The 25,749-nt window shown below is 47.7% G+C and overlaps 1 protein-coding gene across 1 annotated transcript; it reads right to left on the bottom strand.

Annotated features, from left to right (window-relative positions):
* Window positions 1-6,336: 6,336 nt before the first annotated feature.
* DESI1 (desumoylating isopeptidase 1) lies at window positions 6,337-25,727 on the bottom strand. The gene is made up of 6 exons (XM_061124434.1): window positions 25,398-25,727; window positions 15,219-15,240; window positions 13,949-14,018; window positions 11,589-11,698; window positions 10,801-10,923; window positions 6,337-8,917 (listed from the first exon to the last, which is right to left on the bottom strand). The coding sequence occupies exons 1-6, from the start codon at window positions 25,483-25,485 to the stop codon at window positions 8,824-8,826; spliced, it is 507 nt and encodes a 168-aa protein (XP_060980417.1). The 5' UTR covers window positions 25,486-25,727; the 3' UTR covers window positions 6,337-8,823.
* Between the last annotated feature and the right edge of the window lie 22 nt (window positions 25,728-25,749).

Below are 25,749 nucleotides of genomic sequence, written 5' to 3'. Positions count from 1 at the left end.
GGAGTTCATGATCTGAGCCACAGTCAGCTCCCGGTCTTGTTTTTGCTGATTGCCTGCATTGCAAGCAGATACTTTATTGTTTGAGCCCTCAGGGAAGCCCTAGGAAGCTGACTAAATACAGATATCTCCATCCCAGCCCCATCTCTGGGATCTGGAAGCTGTAGGGTAGGGCCCACAGGACGGGACAGGTTTTTCTTTTCAGGGGTGGGATCCACCTTTCCAAAGACAAACAAAAGTCAGCCAGTACCATAGATCTGCAGTGAACCCAAGTTTCCTTACAAGTACCTTTCACAGTCTCTCCCTGGATGTTCACCGCAATGCATTTCACAGATGAGGCCATTGACACTCAGAGGGGGCCAGTGAATTGCCCTGAGGCACAGATGCAGGAAGAGCAGGCGGGGTAGGCCTTATGGCCATGGGTGTGTTCCTTTAAGAGGCAGGCTCATTCCTGGCAACAGGTGCTCAAGTGGGGCCCAGGGGAGGCCCCAGCGAGAGCCAGGAGCAGGGTTGGGCAACTGGGACCCAGAGGTCTGGCCAGAAGGATGTTTTCAGAGCACTAGAGGAAGGCGGGCCTGAAAGCAGGGGGCCTGAGACCCTAGCCTGGCCGGATCCTGCTCAGAAAGGAAGGCTCTTGGCTCCTCTGGGTCAGACAGTGGCTGAGGTTTGGAGGTCAGTGATTTCTGTGTTTGCTCTGGGCGGTGTAGCTCCTATCTTGTGTGTTTCAGTTACTTTCACAAGAACCCTCTGAGGCAGGTACCCTTATTATACTCAATCTCCAGAGGTAGGTATTGACACCAGAGAAGAGGATCTCCTAGCATCACAACAGAGCAGGATTCTCATCCAGTTCTGTTCCCCTAAAAGCTTACATTTTCACCTGACCCTGATTGTTGGTAGAAGGTCACCAGTTGCTGAGTTAATGAATATAGGAGATGTTGACCCTCTTTTTCCCTCCCTGGAATGTGACCTTCCGAGGGTAGGCAGTTCCGGCCCCATGGATAGGCAACTTGGGCGTAGTAGGTGTATAGTCAGATTGAGAGTTCACAGGGCTGCCCCGCCACAGCAGGTGACCTTGGACAGCCCCCTCCCTCTCCAAGCCTGGTCCACATTTATTAATGAGGCTGCCTGGGCTGTTAGGAAGATGAGGGGTGCAGGGAAGGAGAAGGGCTTAAAGAGGCTCAGGTCAGAAGAGGTCAGGGCTGGTTGCTGGTTTTAATTTCATCTCAGTTCAGGGCCAGTGGGAAGTTGGAGAGACTGTGGATGTTGAATGTTTTTTTCCTCCATTTTTCAAAATGCCAGCAGCTCTTACATTGTTTTCACAGTGAATATGTCCCTTGAGCTTAAGCTGAACAGCATGTGCTCAAAGGTGGTGTTTATGGAGGGGGTGGAGGCTGTTGCTAGGTTGTCAGAGGCCCCCTTGGGGCTCCCCTGGCCAAAGCCAATGGGGACAGGGATGACTCTGCCCTACCTGGGACTGGGGGAAGGGGCAGCAGCCCCCCAAACCTGGAGTTAGTGGTCTTTGCACATCAAAACGCAGTTCTAGGACTGGGAGATCCTGGGCAAGTCACTCCTCAGCTTTCAAACTTCACTTGGGGATGAAGCTGGGGGTTGTGGTAGGGAATAGGTGGTGGTGGGGAGACCCCGTGGGAGGGGCCTTAGAGGTTATCTGATCCAAAACTATCAGATGCAGTAAGAGGAGAAGGGAAGGCCTTGATCAAGGTCTCTGAGGTTCAATCCAGGTTGGTCTACGTCCAAATTCAGGTTTTTATGACCTGCCCTCCCCCTGAAATGTCAGCCCTACCAAGACTGAGCTGGTGGGTTGATTTGTTAGGGAGTGTAATCTCCTCGGTTCTGTCTCATCACAACAAAGATTTAAAGTGACGGACGTAAAAGTCCTCGGCGCGTTACAGCTCTCAGTCTGTGTTATAGTTTTTGGACAGATCAGTTTTATTTAGAAAATAAAGGAAAATACATCCTCAAGGCGTGAGGGCACGTTGACCCAAAGGTGCGAAGAGGAGAGAGAGAGAGCATGTGTGTGGCAGAGAGAGAAAGACCCCGGGCCCTTTGCTCCTCTTTTTATATGTTTTTTCTCCTTCCCTCTGGGCCTGCCCTATGTAAATTGGGCTAGCCAGGAGTGCTGTTTGTTCCACCTGAGGTCCTCACTCGCATCCTGGGACCTTCCTTTGTTCTGTTTTCACGGGCTTTTCCCTTGTCTTTTAACCACCGCCATTCTGGACTCCTTTTTCCTGTTCTAACTACCTAACAGATTCCTTCAGACCCGGCTCTGTGTCAGGCCCTGTGCTGGGCATCAGATAATCAGAGCCACACCTTGCCCTTGGAGAGCCCCAGCTGGTGGGAGCATGTGGGGAGGCTCCTAGAGAGGAAGAGTTCTGCCCCAAATCAGGAAGCGGTCAGGAAGGCTCTGGGCTTCCCAGAGACTCAGCAGGAAAGAATCAGCTTGCAATGCAGGAGTTGCAGGAGACACAGGTTTAATCCCTGGGTTGGGAAGATACCCTGGAGGAGGGCATGGCAACCCACTTCCGTATTCTTGCCTGGAGAATCTCGTGGACACAGGAGCCTGGTGGGCCACAGTCCATAGGGTTTCAAAGAGTCAGCCAGAGACTGAAGTGACAGCATGCATGTAGGAAGGCTCTACAGAGGAAATGCATGAGCTGGGCCTTTAGCGCTGAGTATGGGTTGCTCTGAGGACAGGTGGTAAACCAAGGCTGGAGGTGGAGGCCGGAAACCCTCTGCAGTGATGTGCGTGCTAAGTCGCTTCAGTCGAGTCTGCCTCTTTGTGACCTTAAGGGCCGTAGCCCACCAGGCTCATCTGTCCATGGGATTCTCCAAGCAAGAGTACTGGAGTGAACTGCCATGCCCTCCTCCAGGGGATCTGCAGGGATAGGGACCTGCGCATGCCAGTGGGGGTGGTGGGAGAGAGTGGGATGTAGGTCTGGGGACAAATTTGGGAAGAACCTTGATCCATGAGAACAAAGAGCTTGGCTGTTGCTGCTTGGACTCTACAGGAGTCTCGGAGAAGTTGAGATGTATGGGGAGCAGGGTAAGTTCAGGTGACCAGTGGTCAGTTCAGTCCAGTTGTCTCTGTCATGTCAGACTCTTTTCAACCCCATGGACTGAAGCACGCCAGGCTTCCCTGTCCTTCACTAACTCCCGGAGCTTGCTCAAACTCATGTCCATTGAGTCAGTGATGCCATCCAACCATTGCATCCTCTGTCATCCCCTTCTCCTCCTACCTTCAATCTTTCCCAGCATCAGGGTCTTTTCCAGTGGGTCAGTTCTTTGCAAAGCCACCTGATCAGCATCAATCTTTCCAATAAGTATTCAGGACTGATTTCCTTTAGGATTGACTGGTTTGATCTCCTGGACCAGTGATAGCTCAGTTGGTAAAGAATCTGCCAGCAATGCGGGAGACCCTGGTTCAGTTCCTGGGTTGGGGAAGATCCCCTGGAGAAGGGAAAGGCTACCCACTCCAGTATTCTGGACTGGAGAATTCCATGGACAGTCCATGGGGTCGCAAAAAGTTGGACACTACTGAGACTTTCACTTCCCTTCACCAGTGGTACCCAAGACATCCCAGGGTGAACTGGGCCGTGTGGGTCCACAGCACCACCTGGTGTTCATCTCCCTCACTGCAGCTTGACCTTAATGGGCTCTATCCAGCTAGGGAAAAGGCAGAGGACTTTGGGCTCCCAGGCAAACTTGTAGATCACGACCAGTATGGGAACCTCTGCCCCTTACCAAAACAGCCAGTCTTCATGGGCAAGCAGGCTCACATTCAGTGGTGTGACCTCTCAGGCCAGGGTCCCTATGTGAGCATAAGGAGACATGGGTCTCATGGTTCAACATGCCGGCCAGGGAAGGAATCCTCCTACACCATCATACACCTCCTCATCTCCTGGCACACACCTCTGATGAGCATCTTACTCTTTTTTTTTTTTTTTTTTAATTAATTTATTTGGTTCTTCTGGGTCTTAGTTGAAGCACCCAGGGTCTTTAGCTGCAGCATGTGGGATTTAGTTCCCTGACCAGTGATGGAACCTGGGCCCCCTGCATTGGGAACAAGCTTATTAGCCACTGGACCACCAGGAAAGTCCCGAGCATCTTACTCTTTCCTACTAGCTCCCTCACGCTTTGGGGAAATTTGCTGGAATGACTTGCTCTTGGAATTTCCTCTGTCCAGCACCCCCACCCCCTCCTCCATGGTTCTCCTTCCACCTTGCTAGGGGCTTCAGATCTTCACTACATGTTGAGAGAACAAAGCTAGGTATGACACAGCATGTCTAATATGTGTACCATTGAATCAACAGAAACATCTTGCAAGGATGTTCACAAAACGTTAACATATCTTAGGATGATGGAATTTTAGATGACTTTTTTTTTTCATCTTTATACTTTCATGGGTTGCTTACATCTTCTAAATATATGTTACCTTTATACTCACATGAAAGTGTTTAGTCGCTCAGTCGTGTCCAACTCTTTGTGACCCCATGGACTGGAGCCCGCCAGGTTCCTCTGTTCATGGGATTTCCCAGGCAAGAATACTGGAGTGGGTAGCCATTCCCTTCTCCAGGGGATCTTCCCAACCCAGGGATCGAAACTGTCTCCTGCAACTCCTGATTTGCAGGCAGATTCTTTACCGTCTCAGCTACCAGGGAAGCTCATATAACCCCAACGTTTTTCCTTTTGGAAAAAACAAACTAAGAAATCCAAGCACATCCTAACAAAGCAGGAATAGTACAGTGAAGGCTCACAGAAGCGGGCCATGTGGCTGACAGCAGCCCTCAGTCCTGGTAGCTCTTGCCTTCGCGTGTTTCATAGGGGCTGTTCCATTTTTCTTGACACTCTGAAGCTCCCGGGGGGCAGGGACCAAACCCATCTCCAGGGCTTCTTTACAGCTCTGGGCACACGGCAGAGGCCCAGTGCCCCTCACCTCTTGCCTGACAACTGTACTACCCTCCTCCCTGATTTTCTGCTGCTCCTCTTGCCGTCTGTCCACCCCAACTCCCCCACCCCCAGCTGTTCTCAACAGTGCAAACCAGTCACATCATTCTTCGACGTACTGGGCCAACCCACTCTCCAGCTTTGACATCTCCCACCACCCACTCTGCTCAAGTTCCAACTGCTCTAGTCCCCTTCAGTTCCTCCAACATTTTCTCACTTGCTGCTCCCTCTGCCTGAAATGCACTTCTCTCAGATCTGCTTTTGTCATTTACTTCTCAGATTTTTTTATTGTTTGTATTTTGAAATTAATTAAGCATCTTAGTTGACACACATAGGATGTTCGTTGTAGTGTGTAGGATCTAGTTCCCTGACCAGGGATGGAACCCAGCCCAGGGCAGTGAAAGCGCCAAATCCTAAGAACTAGACCAATCAGGTAACTCCCTTGACTAGGTTCCCCTCAAGGACTTCTGACCCTAAAAATGCCAGCTCTTGGGAAGCAAATATGTCAGCTAGAGCCACCTGCCCTCTGTGTCTCCTGGAAAGACAGAAACTCTTACTTAAAAAAAAAAAAAAAAGTTTTTAATTGAAGGATAATTGCCTTACAGTATTGTGTTGGCTTCTGCCATATGTCGACATGAATCAGCCATAGGTATGTCCCCTCCCTCTTGAACCTCCCTCCCACCTCCTACCCCTTCTTGCTTTATTTTTAAGCTAGCACATTGGAAAGAGGCAGTGCCTCAATGATGATGTCTCAACTGGGTGGTGACAAGAACATGGCCTGGATTCAAGAGCTCAGCCACTCGCCACCTCTGCACCCACTTGCCCATCTGTAAAATGGGACCAGTGCTTACATCTCACATCCATTGTGAGGGGAATGGCCTGACTGAACCCGCAGACACCCACTGCCAAGCTGATGTGTCTGGTCATATCAGGGGTCATTCAGAGACCTGTCCATTCACCCCAACACTTGTTCAGTGAGGTGATGGTAACAAGGTGGGGAGAGATCTCCGGGGGCACAAACCCAGCCTACAGCCAAACTGAAACCAGAAGTGGATACTTCTTGTGAGGTCGATGTCCTCTGAGATCTCAGAAATTGGGCCCAGCAAACCAGGCTTCTGAGTCTTTCTCCACCCCCAACCATGAGGTGACCTTAGGCTAGTCAAATTCTCTCTGGGCCCTTTCTCCACCTTTATAGTCCGGTGGTGAAAGTCAGACATTCTTCTCTGCTCTCACCACTTTTTATCCACGTGGCATATAGCCAAGCACGGGCAGCATGTCCAGACTCAGAGAAGCTAAGCTCAGAGGCAGACAGACGGAGCAGCAGCTTGGAGCTGCTTCACGCTGGCTTCAGACTTAGACCCTCAAGCAGCACGCAAATGCAGCAGGCAGAAGTGAGTTTATTGCATTAGAAAAAACACCAAAGAAGACCAGCAAACACCTCCACACTAGACACAATTATTAGCTTGGCTTCCAAGGGCGGAAAGGAATCTCTAAGGTACAAACTTTATTTCTGGGAGGGGGGTGACAGTCTCATCCCCTCTCCTCCTCCCCTGCCCCGTTAGACCCGTGGACCTCAGTGGAGGCGTCCCACTGTGATACAATCACACACGCCTCCTGTCTCATTCTGCTTGCCCGTGTGCTCCCGGGTAGAGCTAGCTGGTCACAATGAGCAGGCTCCTGAGGTTCTGGGATACAGAGAAATGTGAGGATGGGGTTGGGGGGTCCTAGTCTGAGCCTGGGCTTCCAGTTAGTGACGGTGGGACTGGGGTGGGGGAGGGAAGGTTTGCCTTTCTGCAGAGCTGAGGAGAAGGCTTACTGCTCCCTCCTCGTCCTGGACAAGCCCTAAGGCATGGGCTTTGGCACAAATGGCTGTTGCGCATGAAGGGCAGCTTTCCGTGAACCGAGGGACTCAAAGTCTCTCGGGGAGCTGCTCAGGCTGACTTCTTGGTACAGCCCTGGGTCTGGAGGTGACTATTAGAAGGAGAGAAATCAGCTGAGCCCGGATGTGGGGGAGGACAGACAAGACAAGGAGCTTGTGAGGCCCACCATGCTCTGGCCAGAGCACAGTGCCCTGGGCAGAGGGGTCTGGAGCAGGAGCCTGGAAGAGAGGGCAAGGCAAGGCGAGCTAAACAAAGGAGAGCACCTGGCTAAGAAGCAGAGCTGTGGCCTCTACCAGCATGCTGCCCTCCCAGAAGGAACCCAGCCTTAAACGCGTTCTCCACAGCCCAGTTCTGCCAGTCGGTCCACACTGAATAGCAGCCCTGCTAGTTTCTGCTCTGACGTATCATTACCACACACACTGGCAAATCAGTGGGTCTTGAGAAGGATTAAAGTGCTCACTGGTTTAGCTTCCAATCTTAAAAGTTCCAAAATGTCACTTGATAGCACAGCTCATCATCCCGGACGTGCCCTACTCAGGTCACAGGCAAACACTAAGGCAGAGGAACATCTTTTCCTTCAGTTGAGACCTGAAAATGCCAGCTGCCATGATAACGGCAGAGACGGAAGATGAGGCCAGAGGTGAGCAGCAGCTCTTCGGAGAGGAAAGGCACCTGCTGCAGGCCAGACCCCAGGAAAGAGAACATAATTCAAGTCTGAGAAGTGGCAAGAGCCGTGGCAGGAGGGACCCACGGAGGCCAGGGCTAGGACTCAGGCACTAGGGAGCTCTGAGTTCTCCATATTCACTCTCCCAACTTAAGGGAGGCTCACAGGAAGCAAGAGAATCTGAAAGCCTCTCCAGGTTAGAAACTTCCAGATTGTTCCCTGCCTAGAAGCTCCTGGCCAACAGCCCTTTATGAAAATGCCCACTCACGCCCTCCATCTTGCTTCCTTCAAGTCAGGACACCAGAAATAACACTTGCCTTCAAAACACATTTAGGATACTATAAAAATCCCTATCAGAAATAACTCTACATTTTCTTGCCACCTTGATTCTGTATTATTACGCTTTCTACATCAGGGATATTTTCCAAGAGCAGGGAATCATTTCCCCTTGGTCCCTAGTTAAATACTGCATATTGGTCTGGGTTGGGTGGGTACAGTGACTGTCAATAACCTACATTATTACTTGCAGACAAAAGGCCTGGGTCTGTGCTGCTCCAGACCTTCATTAACTGTGACAGGTCAGCTATACGGAGGAAGAGCAGACCGCAGACAGCAAGGGAGGTTCTCCTAGAGCGATGTCAGAGGACTGGCCATCAGTCTAGGTGGAAGGAAGCATGGCTTTATCCGGTTTCCTCTGGACTGGCACTTGCTGTTACTCTCCCCGCATCCTGAGGCTTTTGGTTGCTCCAGTCTGGGCCCCCTGGCCTTGCTGGGGGAGGGGAGGGAAGGTGAGAGAGATCGTGGCCAAAGAGTTCACTTAGGTTGGGTGAGTTTCCCTGAAACTGGCCCCATGTGCACCAATCCTTTGGTTCATTTCATGGTGGCAAGTAACCACTTCTAGGTCACGGATAATGTAAAACTCACCTGAGTCCCACAACAGGTGGCAAGCTGGGTGAAGTGTGGGCATTCTCTAGAAAGAGGTTCTGGGCTGGGGCTCCCCCAAACGGTGCCTCTGGCTTAAACAAAGCCCCTCCCTTTCTCCAGTGGGGAGGACGCTTAGGAAGCAGCGTCAGAAGTGAACTCACAGACAAGAGAGCCTTAATAAATTAGTATAATACTATTAGAAGGGATGGCATTTTGTTCTGTGTCTTAGCAGCTGTGTCCTACATGCAGCCTGATGATTTCCTTCCCTGGGAAATTTAAAAAGCCGTCCCCTGGTTGTTAGCTCTGATGTAAAATTATAAAATAGAAATCTGGTAGGGTTTGTTTTGTTTAAAAAGGAAAAGCCCTGGTGAGGCAGGGCGGTCCCATGCAGTCCGGTTAGCTCTGGCCATTGGGTCGGCCCACTGGGCTCCCTCCGGGAGGCTGGATCGCAATGGAGTCCAGGAAGGGCCTCAGGGCCTGTCCGAAGGGCCTGTGAAGAGAAGAGACATGGGCGCTGGGGTGGGCTCCCGGATGCAGACCAGCACGGCTGGCCACCACGCTCAGCTCTGCCCGCGTGTGCAGCAGGAGTGCCACACCAGGGAAGAGTTTTCTATTGCCTCATTTCATTTTCTCACTGAGCCCCCCACATCCTTTTTCCCAGAGGGGATCTCTACACAGTCGCTCTGCATTTTCACTCCTGGGGTCCCCTCCTCGGTTAACGCTACCATCGTACTGCCTTCGCCTCTACATGCTGGTTAGCTGTGGTTTGAACAGGCTGGCCACATACAGTACAGAGTTTTCTGTACTTCCTGCACTTGTATTTTCTCATGGCATAAGAAGATAAAGTTTTAAGTGAGGAAGCTGAGGTGAAAGAAAAAGGAAATGAAAAAGTCAGAAGTGAAGATGGCACACAGTTGGATTTGGGGGGAACTGGGGTCTTCTGGGGAGTATCGGCAGTATTCAGGAAAAACGGCAGGTGCAGGTTGTCAGAAAATGCCGATGCCACTGCCCAGCGTGCTCTGAGAGCAGCTCAGCTGGAAAAAAGACTGCAGATACTGTAATCTCAGACACTCTCCAGGACTTCCCAGGTGGTCCAGTGGTTAAGACCCCCTGTTTCCAATGCAGGGGATGTGGGTTCGATCCCTGGTTGGGGAACTAAGATCCCACATGCTGTGTGGCACAGCCAAAAATAAAAAAAAGAGACTTTCCAAGATTACTACAACTTTAAATTGGGTTGCCCGCAAAATATCTCAGTTATTGGCTTTTTTTTTCCTTCGGTGGCTACTGCCATTTTTGAAAACCATCCCTGAATTCAAAGGAAGTGAAATATTCTAAAGCATAAACAGAGGAAACCAAGAAATAGTAAGCCTAATTCAGACAAGTCCAGGAACTCCATGCATCAAATAATAACAGCGAGAACACTCCAGCTACTCAGGGCCCATGACCTAGATCCTGCCGTGGGGTTTAACACGCCCAGGAGTAGAAAGGCAGGGCCAGGGACGTGGGGCTCTCCTCGTTGGCTAGACACTGACAACAGCCTTGTTTCCTGAGGGGTTCTGACCCAGGTGTGAAGGATAGCTCACCTTGCTGAGCCTGCTAAACCTGTCAGGATCTCTGCTGGACAGGTCCTCAGTTCGGAGTAACTGAGTCAGTCAGGAAAGGGGCCTACTCCTGCAGGGGGCAGAGGCTGCCTGAATGCAATGGGAGGGAGGGGTGAGGTGGCACTGAGGGTGCGTGTGTCCCCTGAAAGGACGCTGCCTGGGTGACGGCCCACAAAGCTCGGACCACATCAGGGTGGGAGGGGCTCCAGAGTGTTTCTGAAGAAAACATCTACTGAGGGCTGTCTATGTGCTACGAGGTACGAGGCTGACTGGGAGGTTGTCTTTGAGGATGTCAAAGAGCTCAAGGTGCAAGGGAAGAAAGACTGACAGTTTCCAAACAAGTCCCCTGACTAATTCTCTGACTTACTCTCTGCTCGTCCATCTAAACTGCCTTTTAACCGGGCACTTCTGGGGAGTGGCAAGCTTCATGTGCAATGGGAAAGACAGATGCCAGGATTCTGTACAAGCACTGGGGCCGGCGTCAAGTGGGTTTCTAAATTCTGCAGTTGCACACAGGCCAGGGTAGAGTTGGTACAGGGTAGAGTAGGGGGGTGAAGGTAACACAGGTGAGCCTCCGAGAGCAGAAAGAATGGTGGCCTTCCATGGTAGAAGCTGCCATCATGACACCCCACCCAGCCTGGCAGGATTCTGCCGAGATCAGGGTGGGGGTGGGGGTGGGGGTGATGGGGAAGGAGGCGGATGTGGGCCAGAGGAGAGACCTTGTCTGTGAGTGGGGATTTCAAAGGCAGAGGCAGAGACAGAGGCCACTTACGTGGAGAGAATTTCAGAGGGAAGGTCAGTGATGTAAGAAGGGATCTTCCGCCCAGTTAGGAACTGTGCCACTTCGTTGCTGAAGGTGTTACAGTTGTTCTCAAAGATGTTGTAGGCCTCACTTCTGTACATTATGAGAAAGGTTTGGGACACAGATATAAAAGTCAGTAAGTGTGTACATGAAACCGAAATCAGGTAATGGGATGGTGAGCACAGCTGAATCTAAGGATGGGGAATGCCTCTCCTACACTCCCAAAGCAGAGCTTGGTTTGTCACTCTGGGCATTTTAAGGGAAGAATGAAATAAAAACATATAAAACATATGGCTCCTCCATTTCAGGAGAATATTTGCATTCACAAGAGCCGAGCTCCGGGGTTAGAATTTTAATACTTGAAACTGACTCAAGCTTCAGTAAGAGAAAACATGCTCCAGTATATTTCATCCCAACCTCTCTACAAACCCTGTTTCTGATTTTCAGGACAAAATACTTGGTTGAGAGCAGCATGTGCTGAACTAGCAGCAGCCGCTTTTAATCAGAAGGAATAAATAGCTCTTCCTTCCCTCAAAGTTTCAGCAGTAGGTGTGCTGGATGGAACAGTGGCCTTGGAGGCAGTGCTGAGCTCTTTTTGTGGAAAGTAACCCCTTTCCCATCTGACTTGTTCAGCAAATACTGGGCCAGACCTTGGGTTGAGTGCTCTGGGGGAAATGACCTGGTGGCTGCCGTCTGGGGGCCAATTATCTAGTGGGGGAGACAGACACGACGACCCACTACCCCTGTTCTCCACTCACCGGAACAGAGACTCCCCCAGGGAGGACAGGTACTCCAGAAAGATTTCTTCTGTGACTTCTGTGCTTCCAACATCAACCACAGAATCTGGGGGCCCAAGCAAAGTCCTTCCCTACAAGAGCCAACCCAAAGAAAGCCAGTAAGTCACTCCCTCCGCTGAATGTTTTCCCCTGCCATGGAAGACCACGAATGCTCTGCTCCAACAACTTCTAACTTTCAGAGCACCTGGGGCAGAGGAAGACTTATTTCTTCTTTGTGTCAAGGCTACGACAGCTTAGAGGCTCCTGGAGACTGTCCGTGGCCGTGGGCTGACAGCATGGCTGAGAAGTCGGGTGTCTGGTTTCTGGTGGGGCCCTGGGAAGCTAAGTCTTCTGCAGGCTGGACTCCTGATACTGTCCACTCCTCCAGTGGATAGACACAGAAAGCCAGAATCTGCGGTCTCCCTTTGTTCCCTGCAGGCCTAGTAACGGGGGCCGAGCAGGACGGCCAGAAATGCCTCACACCTGGCGGCCATCTTTCCATGCCCATATTCATCATGGATGCAGCCAGCTTTTCATATGACACACCTGATACCCCCTGTAGCCCTGGGAAAATGTGAAGAACTGTGAGAAACCTGGCAGATATGCCCAAGATTCAGTTCCTTTTTGATCTGTGAGGCCAATTTAACAAGGTGATAGGATTCCCCTGGCAAGAGAGTTACTGGCCCCTGAAAGGCCTAGCAAAACCCCTCAGCCATGGGTTAACAGACTGCAGTAGCAGATGCAAGGAGAGACTGAGGCCCTGGGGGAACCAGCTGTGAGGAAAGCAACAGGATCAGCAGGGAGGAGAGGGCTGGGAATGGGCTGGGGAGTGAGAGAGCGCACTTCAGAGCAGCGCTCCTCGAAAAGATCATAAATTCACGCAATAGCTCGAGCACCCAACTGTGTGCCCGACAAGATTTGAGGGAAAAGCGTGGTGAGCGGATTACTGTAGTCAGAGGTGCAAGAGACCAAAAGGTCACTATTTGACCCATTACTCTTCACTCGTATAACAAATATGTTATTGAGAACTTACTGCATGCTAGGCCTCATGCAAGGCACTGGAGGTATGTGGACCAAACAGATGAGATTCTTGTCCACGTGGAGCTTACAGTCTAGCAGTAAAGGCAAACCAATGTATAATTATGAGCTGTGATAAGGGTCTTGTTGGAAAAAGTACAGAATGCCATTAATATATAAAACAGGGGACCTTCCCAGTCCAAAAGGTCAGAGAAGACTTGTCTAAGAAAGTGACAGTGAGCTCACCTGGAGGATGGAGAGAGTTAGCCCAGTGAAGGATCAGGGAGGTGGACTGATGTCAGAGGACAGGTTTAAATGTCCAAGGTGTTCAAGGAATGGGAAGGGGGGAAGGGTGGGGAAAGGCACCACCTGCAAAGAGGCTATCTGGAGAGAGGGGCCGAGACCAGATGGGACGGGCCTCAGAGGCTGTGCTGAGCTTCTGGTTTCATTCTGAGAGCAGTGGGGAGAGCTCTGATTTAAGCAGAGCAATGCCATGATCAGAGCTGGGTTTTGAAAAAACTGCTTTGCCCTCTGTACAGAGAACCAACTGAGAAGGAAGAGCAGATGCACTGCTGTGGTCCAGGCTAGAAATGAGGTGACTGGGTTAAGGTGAAGACTCTGGAGAAATGAGAAGAGATGAAGAGGGACACACTGCTTTAAGATATACTTACAAGGTGGAACTGACTTGGGCTTAATGAAGGACTTGTTATAGGAGGTGGGGGGCCAGTAGAAGGAAGAAATAAAACATGACATCCCATTTATGAGTATAAAAATGAATGTTTTCTTGGTCTTTGCTTGAGTACCTACTGGGACAACCCTTAGATAGCTTAGACAGAAATTTTCTGGAAAAGGACATGGGATTTGGAGTCAGAGAAACCTGAGTTTTAGTACTAGTGCTCCAACTGGCTGTGTAACTTTGGGCACCTCACTCTCTCTCTCAGAGCCCTCATCAGCTTCACACTGACTGAGTTCATACCAGGAGAGAGGCAGTGAGCTGGTGATGGTGACAGAAGAGTGAGACGGTCTCAGCTTATAAGGAGCATACACGGGGCTCCCTGTGGAGACTCAGCAACGGCCCGTTTCACCATCACATGCCCAATGTGACAGAGGAACCACGAATGCCATGGGAGCAGAAAGGAGGGCAGCTGCCTCGGAGATCTGTGAGGGGTATTCTTGAACTGAGTCTTGAGGTCATCATGAAGAACTATGCCACAGGGCTACTTACACCAAGTTAGACACCAGAACTATGGAGGACAGCAAGGATCCTGGACTATGGGAACCCCCGGGAACCTGGGACAGTGGACAGGATGGGGGCAGACACTCACTGGCGGACAGCTGGAGATACCGCCACTGCCAAAGAAGAACTCATCCTTGTGCACGACTATGGAGGTGTGCCTGCAATGCAGAGAAGAGGTAGAATGAGCCAGATGGCTTAAAACTGGTCTGAGGAAAAGCAAACACCACAGTGCTGTAAGGGTAATTTCTGCCTCAGGATATGAATTACAAGGTCAACAGCTTTATAATCCTAACCAAACAAAGATAAGATAAACATCATAGATCAGAGTTTCTCAGTACTGGCCCTAGTGACACTTGGGGCTGGCTAATCCTTTGTTGTGGGGGCTGGCCTGTGCATTCTAGAAGGTTTAGCAGATTGTGGTCTGTTCACACTAGACAGCACTAGTATTCCTCATGCCCTCTGTGGTGATAACCAAACGTGTCTGCAGACACTGCCAACATTCTCCTGGTGGTAGAAATGTCCCTTGTTGAGAACCATCACTGTGGATCATGTGAATGGAGGAGAGTCCTGAGAGTCACCCCAAATTAACAAATCAATACTGAAATAAAGCTCGGCAGACCAAGATGTTTCCAGACTTTTCATATGAGATCAGGTGCGTTCAGGGTGGTATGGCCATAGATTGTTCCCAGACTTTTCAAATTAACAGGAGTAGTTAACCTGGACCATGTTAAGAGAAAGAACGACCAGATGGTATTCAGTGTGGACCTATTTCAAGTGAAGGTGCTCATATTGCTTCTTGGTTCTGGTCAAACAAAGCAATGGTCATCTGGTCAACCAAAATGTCAGGAGGCTCTAGGATCCAGTCAGAACTCTGACCTACAGTTTCCTTATAAATGGAACAGAGCCCAGCCATCATCCTGTGTCTGACAGGGATGAGTCTGAGAGACCAATGAAGTTGTGTTTTAAGACCAACATGGGGTCCTCATGACTTCTATAGTTAGAAAACTTGGTCAGGGGTGGGCATACATCCTTTTGCCTTTCCTTAGGACAGGGTTTTTTATCCTCTGTCTGGTAAAATATCTGCACCACTGATATTTTTAGCTGGATAATTCTTTGTTGTGGAGGGGTGTCCTGTGCATTGCAGGATGTTTACAGCAGCAACCCTGGCCTCCACCCATCCACCCTAAATGTCTCAAGACACTGGTAACTTGTGGCTGGGAACCACTGCATTAGAACGTGAAGATTTGTGGCTCAAGAGAGCTAAGTTTCAAACTGGAAGCCACAGACCGGAACCTGAAATGCATGGATGCTGTTTGGTTTCATAAACTAGCCAACGTAAGGAGTCCTACCCAACTTACCAGATGCCTTCCAGTTGTTTCCCTGCGGAGAAAAAAAAAAAGAGAGATTTAGCCACTTGGGACTAGACTAACTTGGGACTTTTGCTTCCCAGCCGAGCAAATTCAGATCATCAGAGGAACCCATTATAAACCTCTTGGGGGACCTCTGATAAGGTCCTTAGGTCATGACATGATATGTCATGTTAAATAGGTTGAAAAATAATCAGAATCCTTAAGCAGAATTCAAGAAGAAACACTGGTATTGATATACCCCCCCTTTTTTTTTTTAATTTGTGCCAAGTCTTAGTTGCAGCATGTGGGATCTAGTTCCCTGACCAGGGATAGAATTCAGGGCTGCTGCATTGGGAGTGCTGAGTCTTAGCCACTGACACCAGGGAAGTCCCGATGTATGTCTGCTTTTCTTTCCCCTTTAGGGTCAGTTCAACTCTATCTTTTTAATTTCTGTCTCACCTACAGAGACAAAGTAAAACAAGAGTATAGAAAAGCTATTATCCATTTCTTCATTGAGCATATGTAAGGTGAAATCCTCTAGAAAATAAGAATGAACTCTGAAGATGCCATCCATTTGGCCAGTCAATGCACATGTATTCTGTACCTCTATACCTCTATGTGCCAGAAGTGATGAGAGATACAGAAATGCAAATATGAAATGCAAGTCCTGCCTTTAAGGAGCCCAAAGTCAAATGGAAAGAGAGACATATGTAACTAACTAACACACAATGCTGATAGGCTCCATAACAGAAATGTAATAAAGGTAAAAAATTACCTTCAGGGCTGCAGCTCAACCAGTGAACAAACAGGGAGAGGGGTGGACATTTCTGCCAGAGGGAACAGCACATGCAGACACAGGGCTATGAAAAAGACTAAGGTCTTGCAGGGTACAGCAGAAGGTGCAGTGATGGCGGGAAGAGGACAAGTGGCAGGCAAGGGTGCGAGAAAGAGAGAGCAAACCTGCACTGAAGGCTGCCCCACACTGCAGGGCATGGAAGGTTGTTAGGCAGCACAGTGCCTCAACCAGATCCATGTTTTCAAACAATAACTGTATCTTCTAAGAGATAACTGTAGGAACAGAAGATGTACTGGAGGAAAGACAGCAGAGAATAGACTGAGGAGGTCTTTGCAGTAAGCTACGGGAGATGCAGGAGTGGCAAGAATAAAGAGGAAGGGCAGTGAAGGACATGAGAACATTATCAAACATCACTCCCCCACCTTTGGTTATCATTTCAGGGTAACTGTTTACTGAGCGCTAAGTAAAGAGTGCTTATTGTTGCTTCCAATGCTTCGGTGTTTGCCCTGTGACTTTCTAAAGGACGAAACTCTAGGCCCTGTACAGAAGGGGAGCTGATGTGATTACACTTTTCCCTTTGCATAAGCTGCACTATTTTGCCCCTTCAAGCAAACTTAAAACAGATAACCTTAGCCTAATTTTCTTTTTTTGGAAGAGACAAAAGAAACCATGGCTACTCCATGACAACCTATTGATGACTCAGCATAGTGTCATTAAAAGCAGTTAAGAATATGGCATAGGACCTTCCTGGCAGTCCAGTGGTTAAGACTTTGCCTTCCAATGCAGGAGGTGTGGGTTCAATCCCTGGTCAGGGAGCTAGGATCCCACAAAAACATAAAAAATGGGAACAATATTGTAACAAATTAAAGACTTTAAAAATAGTCCACATTAAAAAAAAAAAAGAATATGGCATAAGTTCAGATCTGCGCTATTCCCTTTGCTAGAGGTGGATCTTGGGCAAGTTTACTCAACCTGAGCTGCAGTTTCATCAATACAAATTTGTATTCAGTAATCAGTAATAATTACCTGATTTGTAATGATTATCAAACTTGTAACCAGTAATGGTTATATGTGTAACGCATCACAGTGTGTGGTACACACAATGCTGATTAATGGAGATACTGGATATAATAGTCTCCTTGAGGAAAAGGGTAAAAAATTTTAAATAGATCAAAGAAATTCCACTTCAGGGTTGATAGGTAAGATCCAAGAACAGATTTCAGTGTCCATCAGATTAGTCTGAAATTCTGTATTACATGTAATCATTTTACACTTTGTTGTTAGTGCTGTGAGGCTAAGTGAAATAATAAAGGAAAATAAAATGTAGCAGAGTTGTTCTGACTCTAGAGACCAGTCTGCTTTCCACTAGGAAACAAGCTGCTTTGACCACAAGGTCACAAATGGGACAGAGGGATTCTGGCCCAGGGTTTTGGGGACTGTGGGGCAGGCCCTGCCTTGATCCAAACTGAGCTGAAATTCCACAGAGGTGGATCAGAAAGAAATGGATGCCAAAAGGAAGTGATAACCCATTTAGGACAGGCACTGAGCTGGATTCTTCATCTCTTCCAGCCAACTCTAGGAGACTCTAAAAGACCACACTCTTCCTTTTACAATGTGTAAAGTGGAGGGACTAACGTTGCTTTTAAATTGAGTTGGTGTGCTCTTCTGGACTGACACATAAAAACAGCTTGTCTAAATGGCAGCAACCTGATGTTTATTTCCTTGAAGACATGCAATGATGCATGAAACTGGACAGATAAGGGATCCTGCTTTCTCCTGGGTGATCCTGCTCTCATCTACTTTGGGAAGAACACTATGCTTATAAGACAGGAAGTACAGTGTAGTGAAGAACAACACAGGTTCTGAGAATTCCCTGGCCGTCTGATGGTTAGGACTCTGCGCTTTCACTGCCCAGGGCCTGAGTTTGGTCCCTGGTTGGGGAACTAGGATCCTGCAAGCTGAATGGTAAGGCTAAAATTTTTTAAAAAGAAGAAGAAAAAAAGAGAACACAGATTCTAGTGTGGACAGGGCAGGTCTGAATCTTATCAGTTCAGTCAGTGAATCAATATTTATTAAGTGACTATTATATTTCATGTCATGTTCTTGGCATTAAGGATATGTCAGAATGCAAAGGAGACGAAAAGAAAAGGAAAAAAAAATTCCTTCAATGCATTCACAGGGTGGGGAGATAGGACAGTCAGTAAATAATACTAATAAGCATAATAAATCACAGTAGGTTAACAATGATGATGATGTGAAGTCGCTCAGTCGTGCCCGACTCTTTGCGACCCCATGGGCTGTAGCCTACCACGCTCCTCCGTCCATGGGATTTTCCAGGCAAGAGTACTGGAGTGGGTTGCCATTTCCTTCTCCAGAGGCTTTTCTCAACCCAGGGATTGAACCTGGGTCTCGCGCATTATAGGCAGACGCTTTACCATCCGAGCCACCAGGGAAGTTAACAATAATGAGTGATAAAAATAAGAGCAGGGTAAGGGAGACTGGGCATTTCAGGGACGTCCAGGGTGGGCCTATTTGAGAAGGTGACATTTGAGCAAAGGCCTGAAGGAGGCAAGGGAGGGAGCCATGAATAGGCAGGACATGCTAGGTGTATCTGAGCGACCTTCAGGAGACCACTGTGGCTAGAGTGGGTGAGTGAGGACAAAAGTAGGAGGTGAGCAGAAGTGATGGAGAAGCAGGTCACGTAGATCAACTTGGAGAAGTTGAGAACTTTTCTAAGCCTGAGTTGTCCAGCATGGTAGTCACTGACCACAAGTGGCTTTTAAAATCAAAAGAACAAATTCAGTACCACTTTTTAAGCACTCTCAACAGCCATGTGTGGCTAGCAGTTAGCCACGGGACAGTGCAGATCTAGAATCTTTCCATCACTGCAGGAAGTTCTATTGGTTGGCACTGTGGGAACCTTGGTTTTCAATTCTGTTAGGGAACAAAAGGCATAGTAGTAGTGTCCACCTCATAACATTTCCAAGGTTAAAAGAGATGACACATGAAAGAGGCCCAGCACAGTGCCTGGCACATAATATGTGCCCCACAAAAAAGAATACCTCTTATTTCTTTTAGGCTTTACAGTTTGCAAGCTCTATGGCTGCTCTCACAGCGCCTTGGTATAAAAACTATCTACTTACAGGTCTTTTCCCCCCATTAGACTATAATGGTCTCAAGGATAAGGGCCATTGCTTATGCATCTTTGTGATTTTAGGGCTGAGCAAAGAACCTGGATCAGAGATGTTAAATGCACAGCTGTGGTGGCTGACACACGGTGCTAATGAGGCCAGAGTTCTTAACCTCAATCTTGGCTGCCCTGGCTTGTTATTCAAATGACTTTGCAATGCTGGCATATTGCACCCTGCTTCTGCCTTCTCAGATGCCCACGCTCAATGACCCAGGAGGACAGGTGGCAGGTGCAGATGCACTGGTTCAAACCCAGTCCTACTAAAATAATGGGTTTTTGGAGTGAGGCCTCAGAGACCTTCCTGCCACTTATTTTTACACCTGAGAAACAATGCAAAGTTGTGGGATACGAGTCCTACTTCATTCTCCTTGATATTCTCTGTACTGATCATTGAACTTATCTGTAAGCTGGATATTATGCACGCATGCGTGCGTGCCAAGTTGCTTCAGTCGTGTCTGACTCTTTGCGATCCTATGGACTATAGCGTGCCAGGCTCCTCTGTCCATGGGCTTCTCCAGGCTAGAATACTGGGATGGGACTGCCATGCCCTCTTCCAGGTGATCTTTCCAACCAAGGGATCAAACTCACATCTCCTGTGGCTCCTGCATTGCAGGCAGATTCTGTGCTGCTGAGGCACCAGAGAAGCCTCAACGAGGACATTATACTTCCTATTTATTCAACCACATCAAGGTATGCTTAAGATCCTATCCACCCATAGAATGGTGATAGAAACTATAGAAAAAAAGATTCTTATTTATCCTTCTGTCATTAATCAATCCATCAACCAAACACTTAGAACCAACAACTTAAAATGGATTGAGTGGATTCACATCCTTTCTTAAACTGCTTCATAGTTATCCTTATTCTCACATCTTTACATAGTAGAGTGGGACAAATATTTATTAACATCATTTCAAACAGGTAAATAAAAATGCATGATTTGTCCAGTGTAAAGAGGGGAAAAAAAAAAGGGATATGACCATGCACTCGTTAGAGCAGTTCAGGTAGAAATGTGACGTGAGCTGCCTTGTGGCCTGATCTCATGAGGACAAGAACCAGGGTCATGGGCTCCTCTGGGGGTGATCAGCACTGTAAAGTGGGACTGAAGTGATTTTTAAATTTTTTCGTTCAGACTGAGACACAGTAGGTGAGTAGGTGGTGAGGGTTGGAGACTGAATCAGGGCACAGGGCCACTGGGGGACGTGAATGAGGCTCAGTGGCTATAGGCGCACTACAGAAAAGCAGATTGTTTTCCACTAGGGCTTCCTCAGCAAGCTGCAGAGTCTGTGGGTCAGATAGCTGTATGTCTCTAAGCTTGCTGGCACACCCACTGCATTGATTTGGAAGCCTGCGAGGTATGCACATGAAAATAAATGGAAGCTGTGGATATTAGCCCTGTTTTCCATCATAAACAACAAAGAATGTAGATTGAGGTCCTGATTATAAGAGTAAAGTCAGTATATAAAAGCCAAGGAGAAAATACTCCATCTACCTCCCTCGCAGATTAAGGTAGTGGAGTTTGTGTGTACAGACAGTTGGCAATGAGACGTGCTCACCTTGTATACTGCTGGTGCTAAATAAATGTCTACTAATAAGCATAAAGTGGGTGGCAGGGATGGGACTTCAGGGGCAGGCAGCATTAGCTCATGTGTATAAACTGAAAGTAGCCCAGGCTCACCTCAGGCTTCTCTTGTAGCTCAGTAGGTGGAGTCTGACTGCAATGCAGGAGACCTGGGTTCAACCCCTGGGTCAGGAAGATCCTCTGGAGAAGGAAATGGCAACCCACTCCTGTATTCTTGCCTGCAGAATCCCAGAGACAGAGGAGCCTGGCAGGCTCCAGTCTATGGGGTCGCAAGGGTCGGACATGACTGAGCAATTGAGCACACTAGCTCACCTCCTAGGTGTCTCCCCACAGGGACAAAGCACTCTTAACTGGCAATGTTTTAATCTGATTTTCCAGATTACCAGCAATGTGAAGGGGTTAAAAAAATATCAGCTTATTCTCTAGATGGTGGTTTAGTTGCTAAGTCATGTCTGACTCTTGTGACCCCATGGATTTTTAACTAAATAGTTTAAATATAAATATAAATATATATAAATAAATAAATAAATATAAATAAAAGTTTATTTTTAACTAAATAAACTACTCAAGGACAGAGTCTATGTGTTTTATTTTGTTACTATTTGTACTATAGAATTAAGCAAGAAACTGAACAGTGTAAAATCTCAAATATTCATTAGATTGCATTCTGCCAAGAATATATATTTATATATATTCTATATGCCTAAGTCTTTAAATCTGAGAACACTTTTGAGACAGGATTGTACAGAGAAAATAAATGTATTGGAACATGTATATGTACACAAAACTTCAGATCGGAAAACAATCAACAAATACAAAATATCCCTTAGTACAATTAAATAAATACATAAACCTCCACATTTATTTTTACGTACTTTAGCACAGAAAGAGGTCAAGAAATTTAAAGAGCAGCCAAAATTATTAAAAGGACAAACTGAAGGACAATCATAATAGCTAATTATCTTAGGCAAATAGTGACCATGAAAAAAAAAAGTACAATCAGGCCATCTGCTCGATTAGAAAGGTAAAGATATTTCTGGGATCATGTTCATGGTGAGTGAAAGACTGTGGAACAGGAACAGCTTCATGAAAAGCAATTCTAGAAGACTGAAAAGGGGACAGGGTAAAACTGCGGAGTCCACACTGTTTCAGGGAAGAACGGAATTACACTGGGCTTTGGAGAAGGAAATGGCAACCCACTCCAGTATTCTTGCCTGGAGAATCCCATGGACGGAGGAGCCTAGTAGGCTACAGTCCACAGGGTCGCAAAGAGTCGGACAAGACTGAGCGACTTCACCTTCACCTTATCTGGTCTAGTCATGACTGTAATAGACTACACGGGGTCTTATAATGAGGAACTGTCACAAAAGTACAACAACTAAAGAGCCAGGCCACCCCACCTTAAAAAAACAAGATTAAGAGGGCACTGCTGATGAGGTCATACTAGTTCGGGACAATGAAGGCCAGGAGGCATGGTCATAAATCTGTGATTATGATTGGCACACACATTGAACTCAGCTGATTTGAAACACCTGGCCAAAAATGCCTTTACATCAATTATAAGGGAACAGATTACACAAGAGAGGTGGTATAGCAAAATAACTGAGAATATGAGCTCTGGAAGTCAAGACTGCCTGTGTTCACAACCCAGCTCTGCTACTTACCAGGTGTGACCTGGGGGCAAATTTCTTAATGCCCTTTATCTCAGGAATCTCCACTAAAAAATGGAGGTAATAACAGAACCTATCTCACAAAATTGTGGCGAAGAATGTAACACATGAAAATACTCAGGAAACAGAAGGGTCTGGCACATGGCAAGCGGTCAGTAAGTTCTAGCTATTAATATGCTTCTAGAATTCATAAAAAAATTAGGAAAAAAACTGATTTTTTAAACGTTCAAATATATTAATATTTAGGAATGGGAAATCAATGGATGGCTACTCACAGAATTGGGACACACTCAACTTTAAGGTTAGTGATGTTTGGATGGGATGAACCAGTAAGGCAATGCCCATTTTCCATGTTTTTAACTTAAGAGAGTAACGATTATCAGCTCTGATAACCCTTTTTTCATTACTTTTACAAAAGGCAGAGAAGCAATATGAGAAAAGGGGATAGAGAAGAGAGAATTAGATTTGCAGGCAAGGTGGTGTTCTCAGAAATACCACTGCAATCAAAGGTGCCCAAATGATGAAGTTCCAATTTGGCTGAGGTCTTCTAGGATTTCACATCTATTAAAAAAGCTTTCAGATGGGATGGGAAGGAGTCCCAGTATTCCACCTTCAGTTAAGGCACTTTCTTCTTCATGCAATGAACTACACAAAGGTCTTCTTCCAGTGCCAGGCCAGGCTCTTCTTGCCTAAGGGCCTTGGCAGGTTAATTCCCCTTCTGCCTGGAATCCTGTAACTACCTCACCACCCACTTTGTGACTACTTCCTCATCCTTAAATTTCCAACTTAAAAGCCACTACTCCTGATTCTCTTATTTAAAATAGGCCTCTCTTCGTATTTTTTGTCTCAGCACCTAGTTGGCTTCCTGCGCAGCCTAGTACTTTTCACAATTTGTAGTTATTTCATATGCTTATTTATTTTTACTATCTTCCCCACTAAATAGCTCCACGATGGTAGAGAACATCTTTATTCATCACATCATCTTCACTTAATCTTAACATTGACTAGCATATAGTAGGCACTCAATAATATGTTGAATGAATTATGAACCAATGGCCCTAAGGCCCCTTCCAGCTAAAATCAATAACTATTAGATAATATAACAAAAAATATCCAGTGTAAAGGTGGAGGCTTTTATTGATGGGCCTAGGAAGTATCGAAGTGACACCTCACTATGATCAAGCTAATTAAATGGCTCCATTCCAAGAGGTTTAGTCACAACTTGACTGATGTAATATACTAGTGACTATCACCTCCTCAAACAGTGACTCTGTAAGTTTTGCTTTCAGATTTGCCTTACTCATTTTAACAACTGGAGAACTAGGCCCAAACTTCTAAACATGAAGTGGCTACGTAAGAATTGTCTGAGGAGTTTACTAAAAAGACAGGTTTCTGGACCAAAACTCCAAAGATTCTTATTTAGTACTTGTGTAATAAGGCTCTAGAATCCCTATGTTTAAAACTTTGTGGGAATTCTCTGGCAGTCCAGTAGTTAGGGCTCTGTTGCTTTCACTGCGGAGGAAGAGGGGTTCAATCCCTGGTTGCCGAACTAAGATCCTGCAAATCAGTGTGGCCAAAAACAATGCTTATTTTGCAATATGTGTATAGTACACAATTCAAAAGATACAAAAAAGTTTACAGCAAAATCTCCCTTTCATTCCTGTCTCCCAGCCTCAAGTTGTCCTTTTCATAAGCTAACACTGTTACAAATTTTCTTATGTATTCCTCCAGATAACTATTTGCCTAAACAACATGTATCCTTTGCTTCAAACACCCAATTGCATATAGAAAGAACTATTTCAGTTTCATTTTTTCTATTCCCATTTAACAACATATGCTGGAAAGGAAGGTATCTGTATTTTTAACAAGCACCCTAGGTGATTTCTGATGGAAAGCCAAACAGGAATCACTCATTGGCCCAGAGTTAAGTGATTAAGTTCACTCCAGCAAGACGTGTTAGAAACTTCAAGGACACACAAACTCAAAGGTAGCCTTGCTTACTCGACCTCTCTCCTCTTGTCTCATGGACACGAACTAAAACATTCGCTAATGTCTCCACAGAAGTCAGGAAAAACTAGCCATTCAAATGGATGCTCCCAAACTGTTCAGTTTTCAATTCCCATAATCCTTTCCTGCCCAACAGCACCTGAAATCACAAACCGGACTATTTCTAGGTTACACAAGACATTTTGGTATTTGGGTTATAAAAGAGGATTGGTTTCCGCTAAACTGGGACTGGTTTTCTCTCCTGGTAGTTAAGTAGTTTAATGGAGCACAACCGAAAATACTTCCTTCACAAATCATTACTGACCCAACAGCAACCAATCCTCCAATTGCTTTCTCACCATGTGGGCAAAAGCAATTAACTTAGAAACTGTCGAGAAGACCGCATGAAGTCAGGCCGAACTCGGTGAATTTTCGAGTTCGGAAGCCGGGAGACCCCGACTTTATTCTGTCTGGGGTCGATTGGCGGGGCCCCTGTGCAACAACGCTCTAGCCTTCTCTTCCCACCTACCCCAGAGACTGCAGGAAGAGTTTCCCTTTGGCGCGGAGCGAAGGATCTCCTCCGCAGTGTCCCTTTCACCACGCGGGGCACTGCGCGGAAAGACACCTCGCCTCCCTCCGAGGGAGGAGGAATGTTAAGGGGGCTCCACGAGCGACTCAGGACACCCACCGGGACCCAGCGCCGGCTTCCCCCTCCTCCCAGCTGGAGGGGCTCTGAAGGGCTTGGGGAAGGCGTGACTCCTCCCTCCCCTCTCCCGGGATTCAAACGTGATGACTGCAAAGTGGGGCTTAGAGGGCCCCCACCTCAGACGCACATCTTCTCTCCTCGGGCGCTTCTCCATCCTCTGGGCCTTCCCGTGAGTCGTGACCCAGGCCTGCCCCCCTCGGCCGGCCGTCCCGGAGCCCTCTTGCCCGGTTCCCGCCCGCTCCCCACAGCCCCCCTCACCCAACATGATGGGGCTGAGCCGCCGGGCCAGGCCCTTGGACAGGTCGTACACGTAGAGCTTCACCGGATAGAGATTCGGCGGCTCCATCGGGACCCGTGGCGGCGGCGGCCACGAAGTCCCTCAGGCACCCGGCAGCGGCTAGGACCTTCCCGTACCCGACGGGGGAGGGGAGTGGAGGGAACGGGAGACCGAGCCCCGGCCCGGCCTGAGGGGCGGGGAGAGGCCGCCCTGGGCTGCTCGCGCCCCGGCACCCGCCACCGGCAACGACTACTGTGAGGTGACAGAGCGGGGACGGGCACGATCGGTGCGAAAGACAGCACGGGGGCAGGGACGCACTTTCGCGCATGTGCG

This window comes from Dama dama, chromosome 22, assembly GCF_033118175.1.
Source record: "Dama dama isolate Ldn47 chromosome 22, ASM3311817v1, whole genome shotgun sequence".
NCBI classification, from domain to species: domain Eukaryota; kingdom Metazoa; phylum Chordata; class Mammalia; order Artiodactyla; family Cervidae; genus Dama; species Dama dama.
The sequence above is the reverse complement of the archived record's forward strand: the minus strand, read 5'-3'. Positions and strand labels throughout refer to the sequence as shown.